Source organism: Photinus pyralis, unplaced genomic scaffold (genome assembly GCF_008802855.1).
Source record: "Photinus pyralis isolate 1611_PpyrPB1 unplaced genomic scaffold, Ppyr1.3 Ppyr1.4_LG2, whole genome shotgun sequence".
Lineage (NCBI taxonomy): Eukaryota > Metazoa > Arthropoda > Insecta > Coleoptera > Lampyridae > Photinus > Photinus pyralis.
Genome location: NW_022170403.1, coordinates 27,195,251 through 27,205,200, shown reverse-complemented (window position 1 = coordinate 27,205,200; position 9,950 = coordinate 27,195,251). Strand labels below are relative to the sequence as shown.

At 36.8% G+C, this 9,950-nt stretch overlaps 2 protein-coding genes across 2 annotated transcripts; both read left to right on the top strand.

The window, feature by feature from the left end:
- Positions 1–1,459: 1,459 nt before the first annotated feature.
- On the top strand, positions 1,460–2,900 carry LOC116165143. The gene is made up of 4 exons (XM_031479452.1): positions 1,460–1,536; positions 1,613–1,923; positions 2,024–2,186; positions 2,240–2,900. The coding sequence occupies exons 2-4, from the start codon at positions 1,744–1,746 to the stop codon at positions 2,344–2,346; spliced, it is 450 nt and encodes a 149-aa protein (XP_031335312.1). The 5' UTR covers positions 1,460–1,536; positions 1,613–1,743; the 3' UTR covers positions 2,347–2,900.
- A 1,837-nt stretch (positions 2,901–4,737) lies between these two features.
- On the top strand, positions 4,738–9,692 carry LOC116163910. The gene is made up of 4 exons (XM_031478041.1): positions 4,738–5,598; positions 5,648–6,597; positions 9,413–9,432; positions 9,479–9,692. Exons 1-4 carry the CDS (start codon positions 5,169–5,171, stop codon positions 9,690–9,692), a joined length of 1,614 nt encoding a protein of 537 aa, XP_031333901.1. The 5' UTR covers positions 4,738–5,168.
- Positions 9,693–9,950: the final 258 nt, after the last annotated feature.

Sequence of the window (9,950 nt, the reverse complement as noted above, 5' to 3'; positions counted from 1 at the left end):
ACGTGAGAGAGCAGGCCATTCTGGCATTCCTGCGTCTGAAAAATAAGGGGTTGTTGAATAGCAGAGGCATTGAGGGGGGCCACTCCCGAATTCTGGGCGAGGCGATCAAACGTCTGCCTATCCTAGAGGGGAGATCGGACTCACTCACTCCTCAATTCATATTAGGGAAAAACTATCACATCTTCTTTGATGAGAATATGGCATCCCAACCAGATATATTCATCTTCACGGATGGATCTAAGACAATGGAAGGAACAGGCACTGGTATTTACTCCAAAGAACTGAACTTCCATATCACCCAACCACTAGGTAAACTCCCTACTGTATTCCAGTCAGAGTTGGTAGGATTAACGCTTAGTGCAAGAACAGTTCTTATGCATAACATAAAGAACAAAACTATCAGAATCTCAAGGGACAGCAGGGCTGCCTTGCAGTCACTTGGTCACTGTAAAATTACCTCTAGGATGGTTTCCGAATGTCACCACGTACTAGAGCAAGTAGCAAGCAGCAACACCCTGAGCTCGTATGGGTCAAAGGGCATGCTGGAACGGAAGGTAATGAGAAAGCCGATAAATTAGCCCGACTGGCCTCAAAACAGGCGTTTTATGGTCCAGAGCCGGCTCTTCCACTTACAGTTAAAACTGTAAACAACCTAATAACTCAAGACACCCAAACCCAGCACAGGGCTAGGTGGAACTTGATGTTAGATTGTCGCCATGCGAGAGAAGCCTTCAGAGGACCATCTTGTAGCTTGGCGCGTTTTTGTACAGGGCTATCAAGGAAGAACCTGAGGTTACTCGTGGGCATACTTTCTGGGCACTGTAAACTAAACAAGCACATGCACTGCATGGGTTTGGTGGAATCACCATCTTGTAGAGGATGTTACACAGACGACGAGACGGCATACCACATACTCTGTGAATGTCCCGCTCTAGTCCAACTGAGACCAGAGAGATCCATGTTGGGGGAATCCTGGCCGGACATGGCTACGATTAGAGCCGCCTCCCCTTCCAGCGTCCTAAGGTTCATCTCACGTGTGGGATGGCTTGAGTGATGCTGAGGGGTCGGGCGACCCTAGTCAGGGAGGTAGTACAAAGGGCCCGAATTTGAGGCCTAAGTACGCGTGGACACTGTTCACCCTCCTATCGTAATCCAGAATCCAGAATCCAGAAAGTAAGCAAATGCGTATACTTTCAAAATTCAAAGTAAATACTCGTAAGTACTCCTTCACACTGGGCGACTTAGCAGCGATTCTAAGCAGAAGGACAGGACGCAGTGCAGCGCTGCTAAACCATGCTAAACAGACCAGTATGAAGGGGCAGTTACGAGTATTTACTTTGAATTTTGCAAGTATAAGCATTTGCTTACTTTTATTCATACGGGCCAATGAAACATCGAAAAGGAAAAGGAAAGCTCCAAGACGGTTATTGACGTCTTCCGAGCACTCTTCAGAGTCGGGATCAGAAGAGGACAAATTGCCCAGGAGGTTCCCTCGTCCGAAATCGTCAAATCTTGAATCTCAGTCCAGTTTTATACGTATGTACCTATATTTTTGTGTTGTTATCCACATACACTAGGTACTATGCATACTGAAAAAAATTATTGTTACCAGGCGAAGAACAACAACGGAATACATCTCCTTCATCTGCGGGAACTACTCGTTGCGATACACATCGCAATACGCCTACTTCTAGCGCTACTAGGAATGATTTTGAGGATAAGTTACTAAGATTAGTTTTGCATATGAAGCACCAGAACCAACAAATTTTGTCGTGGATACAGTGCCAACAATCGCCATCAGCACCATCTGCAGTTCCTTGCTCCCTACCAGCAAATGTACCTATAAACTTCCCGATAAGCACATTTAATGATTTTAACATCTTTGAGGAGTATTTACGAGAAACTACTAATTTAGAAGCTGTTGTAAGTAACACAATTTGTTAGATGAAATAAGTACGAGTACTTAGGATTACATTAAATTACAAACATAAAATTAACTCTTCACTGTTTTCTTTTGTTTTAGTGTGACTATTTGTCTACAGTGGGTGGTAAAGATGCCACTACAACCACAAACCGAATATTAAAACGCTGCATCAGCAATAGCTTGGCCACTAAATTTAGTTTTTTTGGGAAAAGGCAAAATAAACGAGCAATAAACGACACTCTCTTTAAGGATCTAGTTATTCGTAAGTTAAATTTTGTATAATTAGTAGCTGTTAAACGATTTAATGATAATTAGGTGCAGTTAAAAAATCACAACTTACTGCAACAGAGCAAGATGTTGAAAACATTTTAAAAGCTTGGCTGAAACATGCTCCACAACGTGTTAAACTAGAATCGAAATAGGAACTCCAGTGACGTCGGGATGGTGCATAGGTAGAGATTTGATTTTTATGAATTTTATATGAATTGCCTTTTTGTTACATTATTTTTGGTACTAAGTAAGATATAGTTAAATAGTTATTGTAAATGCACAGTTCATGATAATGAGCCAACGTAAGAAAAAACAATTTATTTCACATCGACAAATTTATAGAAGAGTAAATCATGATATGCTTAGCATTGGAAAAGAATCAACGTCTTTTACTGAACAGGAAACTTCAGTTAGTCTTAGTCATGTTGAAGCAGCATCATATGAAACCAAAAGTCACAATCACGGAAGTGAAAGTTCTAATTTATCTGAGGATAACTTTTCTCAAGTAGATTTTGAAAATGATAATGTTGATTCAGAAAATGAGGAATGTAGTTTTTCTGAGGCTGAAAATGTACAGGAAACTCAATCAACTTATATTTCAAACCAAAATTGTACTGATGAGCAATGTACTGCTCCAAATGATTCTATGACACTTATCAACGATCTCAGAAAATGGGCAATTCATTCTAAAGTTCATCATTCAGCAGTCAATAACCTTTTGCATGTCCTTTCTAAATATCATCCACATTTACCGTTGGATAGTCGCACCCTTCTTAAAACTAGTAGAAAATTAAATGTAAAACAAATTGGAAATGGTGAATTGTGTTACCTTGGTTTAAAGAAACATTTGAATAACTTCCTTATAAAAAATAAAGATTTCAATTTAAATGAAATAAGAATAAGTTTTAATATAGATGGTCTTCCATTATTTAATAGTTCACCTCTTCAAATATGGCCTATTTTAGGACGTGTAATATCCAATATTAAAAGTGATCCCTTTGTGGTAGCCGTATTTTGTGGAACTTCAAAACCAAAACCTCTTGATGTATATCTGGTATTTAAATCTGCATTACACCATAAAAATTCACAGTTCTGTATGTGACGCACCTGCAAAGGCATTTTTAAAATGCATAAAAAATCATACAGGATATGCATCGTGTGAAAAGTGCAATGAGGTTGGTGAATATGTTAATGGCAGAGTTATTTTAAAATCTACATGTTCCCCAAAGCGCACTGATGATTCATTTAAGTTACACCTGGACTCGGAACATCACACTGGTGTGTCTCCATTAACTAAACTACCTATTGGGTTAGTAAGCCAGTTTCCTATAGATTACATGCACAATATCTGTCTAGGGATAATGCGCAAATTATTAAATTTTTGGATGAGTGGCCCCTTACCAACAAGATTAGGTTCAAAAACAATAAATGCAATGTCAGCTCGTCTTGAATCATTACGAAACTACATTCCTGTGGAATTTAATAGAAATCCGCGCTCATTGTCAGAATTACAGCGATGGAAGGCCACAGAGTTTCGATACTTTTTACTTTATTTAGGGCCTGTTGTACTAAATAACTTAATTGATCCTTCGCTTTATGAACAGTTTCTGCTGTTGCACAGTTCAATTACAATTTTGATCTCTTCCAAACATATTTCAAATCTTGGAAGTGCATTAGCAAAGGAACTATTAATTTTGTTTATACAACATTGTGAAAGTGTGTACGGAGAAGAATTTTTAATATATAATGTCCATATGCTTTGTCATATCAGTGATGACGTGGATTTATTTGGAGCACTGGATAACTTTTCAGCCTTTCCCTTTGAGAATTGCTTAGGGAGGTTAAAATCTTTGATAAAATCTCCTCGCAAACCATTACAACACCTATGTCGTAGACTTTTGGTGCTTGAATTTAGTTTTACTGTGCAAGAAAGTAATCCATTACATTCCTTGTTAGTACAACATGATCATTGCAATGGTCCATTACCAAGTGATAAATCCATCAATGATTTTAAGCAGTTTAAACGACTTTTTCTAAAAACATTTACTCTCTCTGTTCATTCATATTCAAATGCTGATTCTTACTGCATCATTGGTAACAATGCCGTTGTGCAAATTCATAACATTCTAGTTAATGTAAAAAATGAAATATTTGTGGTTGGGAAACAATTTAAATCTAAAACTTCATTGTATAAATATCCATTTGAGTCGAAAAAATTAAATATATACGTTATTAATAATTTGTCCAATAAATATGAAGTTTGGTCTGCTACAACATTAATAGGGAAATGCATAGTATATCCTGTTCCGTCAAAAAACAGTACTGTATCTTTTCCAATTATTCATTCATTGTGTGAAACTCTATTTTTTTGTATACATATATGTATGTATATATCTTATTATTACTGTATTGAATCAATCATTTTGTATTTTTTTAAATAAATAACGTGACTTGTGACCATAGTTTTTAATGAGCTGAAACCGTTGCCTTGACGCGAAGTATAAGCAGTACTGCCCTACTAAGCACAAAGGGGGTAACTGCAATTTTTGGGGAAATTGAGAAATCGATGCCAAGTGACTCCTTGCGGTTTAATGTGCCTAATACTAAGGTATTATAGTTGTATCTTCGCCTGAATATTAACAAACATGCGTATTTCGTTAGCCGTAACTACCTTTTTTGCTTGAATTACTAAAGGCTTTGGGAGTAAGTACAGATTACTAGACAACTGCAGCCGTAACTACTGCAGATAAGGCGTTTTGCCTTAGCAAACGTCACATACTACATTTTTTGCTTTAGTAAAGTATCACTTGCCCCCATTATACTCTAGTAAGTGGACGTCATTTTTAACCTTAATAAACAGCTGCAGTAAATTAATAAGTGCATATCAGGCAGCGTCAGTGACTGTGTTTCTGAGTATTATTATTATAATTAATAATAAATTCACTTCGTTACATTTACATTGTTGGTTTAACTGATGGCTTCACGAGGTAAACATTTAGTGAGTTTGTGTATTGATCAACGAGAAAAGTTGAAAACGGCTACGGTGACAAGTACTTCAAAAGCTAATACCGCCTCCAACAACGCAAACCTTCATCAAGGCAACTCCAACGATCCTCGTAATGATTTTAATCTATCTGAAGCTAAAGATACGGAAACTGATCATTTATTAGGCGATAGTGATTTGTGTGTTTCTGCGCCTACCACCAGTGCAGCAGCAGTTATACCTGATGGCATATATATAATTAACGATAACGGATATTTGGATCCAGTTATTGACTATATTGAGACTGAAATAGATGTTGATGGTATTCAGATAGATGGTCTTCAGTTACCTTTCGATGAAATACGTACAATTAATCAACCTTGCATTTCTTCAGCTGAGGATAACCAAAATTTCAACAATGGTATGTATCAGTATTAATGTTAGTCCGAGTGTTAATCCAATTGAATTAGGAGCAGAAACTGAAGTTACATCAGATAATCCTACTGTAAATAAGGTTGTTCCTGAAACCCCTAGTGATCCAATACCGGAAGCTCAATTAGAAATTGATTGTGGACTTACCAAGACTGGAAACCCAAGAAAGAGAAAGAAATATTTGTTGTCGCGAACCGAAAGGAATACAATTAAGAAAAGAAAAGCAATGGAGGGGCACAATGTAAAACAATCATGTCCAGTTACCTGCAAAGTCAAATGCTCTTCAATTATAACTCCTGAACGACGAAAAGAGATTAATAAACAGTATTGGTGTCTTCCTACAACACAGGAAAAGAAAACATTTGTTCTGAGTTCCGTAAGCAAAAAGCCGGTAACCAGACGAACAACATGCAGTCCAAACTCAAGGCGTTCTTTTACCAATGAGTATTTTCTAAAAAATGCGGATGGTACCTCACTACGCGTGTGCAAGACGTTTTTCTTAGCTACATTAGGCTATGAAAAAAATAATGACAAAATCTTGCAGAGCCTTTCTAAGCAAACGACCAACATTTCATCCAGTCATGATAAAAGGAAAGGGCGCATTCCAGCAAACAAAGTTGATCATGAGGTTATTGTAAAACACATCGAATCTTTTGAACCCTCAATTTCTCACTACAGGCGTGAGCATGCGCCTAACCGTAGGTATTTACCAAGCGACTTAACCATTACAAAAATGCACGAAGATTTTGTAAAAAAGCATCAAAATTTTAAATGTTCTTATGATCTGTATAGAAGTGAGGTATCAAAGTTAAACATCTCGTTTGTGAAACTTGGTCATGAACAATGCGAACGATGTGAACATTTTAACCTACATGAGCACAACAAAGAAAACGTACAAATTGAGAACTGTGAAACTTGCAAAATCTACGATTCTCACATTAAGAATGCTGGTGCTGCAAGACAAGACTACAAGAATGACTCCGCTAAGGTATCAAATGAAGATGAAATTATTTACTCTGTCGATATGCAAAAAGTCATAATGCTACCAAGATGTGACATGTTCAAAAATGTCATTTTTACCACAAGGCTAACTGTATATAATGAATGTTTTGTTCCTGTTGGGACCAAATCGAAACGTCCAACGGTGGCATGTGTATGGCACGATGCAATTCGGGGAAGGAATAAAGAAGAGCTAATTAGCACTGCATACAAATTTTTTTTAACTGAAGGACGTGATGTTAAAACCATAATTCTGTGGATGGACAATTGTTCCTCGCAGAACAAAAACTGGGCATTTCTTACACATCTTGTTTTTTGTGTCAACTCAACTGAAATATCTGCTGATACAATCCACATAAAATACTTTGAAACAGGACACAGTTTTATGTCGGCGGATTCGTTTCACCATAGGGTAGAAAAATCATTACAACAATTCAAGAAAGTGTATGACTTCGAGGATTTTAAAAAATGTGTTCAAAGTGCCTCTTCAAAAGTTGCAGTAGCTGAGATGAAACCAAGCGACTTTTTTCAATGGGTAGACTGCAGCATTAAAAGAACTACCAAAAAGAAAAATAATACGACACCTAATACAAAGAAAAAACACTCATCTGTTGAATGTTCTGATGCAAAGGAACCTTTGCCTTATTTAAAGGAAATGAATCAAATAAAGGCGATCAGGGGTAAAATGAATCTGTATTATAAAAGTTCTTTTAATGAGAATGACGATTGGAAAGAACTTCATTTTCTTAATGCTACAACTTTAAAAAAAGGTTTGAAGGTCCCACCAGCACACGAAATGCCGATAGGAATTTCACATAAAAGAAAAACCTCCATTTTGAAAGAACTAGTTCATGGGAAAAAAGCTATTATACCAGAAAACCGGTTTCCGTTTTGGGAAAATCTACCAGAGAGGCCAGGTGACAACTAGTTAGTGCACTAAGTAGGACTATCGATTACAGATGGGAAGTTTTGTTATTCTACTCGCACGTTTAATTAGGCTATCATGCTGTAACCTTATCTCTAGCTTAGTATTTGGGTGTGTTTCGTATGTTTTAATAAATTAGTTTTTTTTAGTACTACCATGGTATTTCATTTTATTTTAGTGATGTACGATCTTAATCATTTTGCTTCATTTCCTAATTATTTGTATTATTTTTATACATTTACAAATCGTTATATATGAGTCAATTTTGACCTCCCTTAAAAATAGCTCCCTACTTTGTCTATTATAGACTATTCCCTCTATTTCGGACAATAAAATACTCAGGAAACTTGGTTACATGTGTATTTACTAAACCAATTCAACCGTAAGTACGCAGATACTACTTAGCAATTCTAGTTTTTTGTACTTACGCTAAATGATCTTAGTATTCCAACATTGGTTTAATTTTTTGGTCAGTTGTAAATGCAGTTATAATTATAAATGAAGGTTTATAGTTACAAAACGTTGGTTTCAAATAGGCGAAACAATTTTTAATTGAATAACTATGATTTGATATATTAAGCCTATACAAAAGCAAAAATGGATAACATACAACTTTAGACCTCCATTTCTCAAGTTTACCTCTGTTGTAGATACCCCCTCTGTGCTTAGCAGGGCAGAGTAATGTCGTTGATAAATCGTCTTTTTGGCCTTATTTTTAGGTCTATTTTGATGTGTTAAGGTCATTTTAAGGTGATTAGTATCGTCATATATGACGTCATTTCTGTACGTCATTACCACTTAATATGTGACGTCATGGGGCTGTGACATTAGGAAGTCATTATGACTGACTTCAAATATCACGTGAATAGGACAAAAAGGATGACCACAATTAAACGTCATAAAGACGTAGTGTGCTGGCTGGGTAGATACAGCTTCGAAGGGAGGGTAAAAGAGATTCGGCAGCTATTGTTAAAGAGTTATGTCTCAGTTCACCGACAAGAGGTACGTCCATAAAAAAAGCACGTAAACATGTTGAAGGTCCAAAAAAGGTAGCGATGTCGGAAGATGAAGCTCTCGCATTGATGGTCGATGCAAATCTAATAACACATCAATATAATTTCATTCGCCATCAATCTAACGTTATAAACAGTAAAATGTATCCATCTTATAATAAAGTTAAAGCGGCAAAACAGTTATGCTACCCCAATGATATTGATGTTACTGAAACATATGCCGAAGTTAAATTACAATCTTTAATAAATCATACTGTAGCAAGATTATGCAGAGCCCAAGAAGAAGCCCTGAAAACAATTACCACTTCAGAAAACTTAAACATAATTATTAAGTGGGCGCAAAAAAATCTTGACGATTAAAATGCGCATGCGCAAGCTGCGCAATACCAACTTTCTTATTGATGGAGATATTTCTTTGAAATGAAATGCGTCTATAGTAAAGAAAAATATAGCGCACATAGACATAGCTATGGCCTTTTGGGAAGTACTGATGAATGCATGGAAAATGTATAACAGTTTGTTTCGTTCTCTATGTTTCTTCCGTATGTATGGTTGGTTGCCTGTTAGAATACAGATTCAGTATTTAAATTTTCAAAACCAGTATTGTCCTTGTCCTTGTGATAACATTCCTTTACCTTTTATCTTCTTTTCCGGTCACTTTTGATTTAACAATCGTCTATCCTGCATGGGTTTTATCAATACGCTTGAAAATTTGCATCCCTTAATTATATAAGGATCTCCAAGTTTATTGGTGAGATATTTCAAGTATACTATCCATTGGAAACATCGTAGTAGCTCTGTGGTAGTATTTTTGGATTTTCGCTTTGCGGTTCTGTAACCACATGGGGGTTGGCGTCTACTTTTAGCTCGATTACCACCTTAAGAGGTATGTTCTATTGCTCTTTACCTTCTCTTATATACGTTCCTTACAGCTTTTTGTGTTGGATTGATGGTACGTCCAATAACGACATCCCGTACCTAAAAGTTAGGTTTATTTACGTCACGTTAGTCGTGAATGTACCCTCTTCCGTTTTCTCTCTCTCTCTACGACTGATATCTTGCCGCAAACCAACGATACCTGGATCACCGGTTACCTTCCGATTCAACGTGCTATCCTGCACCTGTCCGTTTAGTGTAGCGGAGTAACCACTACAACCAGCAAAGGAAGTAGATGTCAGGTAGCCAGTCCTTACCTCCAGCTTGATCGTAATCACGGGCAAGGTCAGACCGTCTCTGTGTGTGCGTCCTAGTGTTGTCCTAAAATATTAGTTATAATGAGGTTACGTTCCTCGATTTATTTATAAAACAGTACTTACATTTGACCTATAAGTTTGTGTACCCAACGATTCTTTAATTTATGTTATTATTGTAAATCTTTCCGGTTAACATAACCACTACTAGCAC

Excerpts from the sequence above, each read along its gene's own strand:
- LOC116165143 (XM_031479452.1), top strand. The coding sequence starts at position 1,744 with ATGAAGCACCAGAACCAACAAATTTTGTCGTGGATACAGTGCCAACAA. Across the intron at positions 1,924-2,023 it reads CTACTAATTTAGAAGCTGTT|TGTGACTATTTGTCTACAGT; the intron begins GTAAGTAACACA and ends CTTTTGTTTTAG. Across the intron at positions 2,187-2,239 it reads CTTTAAGGATCTAGTTATTC|GTGCAGTTAAAAAATCACAA; the intron begins GTAAGTTAAATT and ends AATGATAATTAG.
- LOC116163910 (XM_031478041.1), top strand. The coding sequence starts at position 5,169 with ATGGCTTCACGAGGTAAACATTTAGTGAGTTTGTGTATTGATCAACGA. Across the intron at positions 5,599-5,647 it reads TAACCAAAATTTCAACAATG|GAGCAGAAACTGAAGTTACA; the intron begins GTATGTATCAGT and ends CAATTGAATTAG. Across the intron at positions 6,598-9,412 it reads ACAAGAATGACTCCGCTAAG|CTCGATTACCACCTTAAGAG; the intron begins GTATCAAATGAA and ends GTCTACTTTTAG.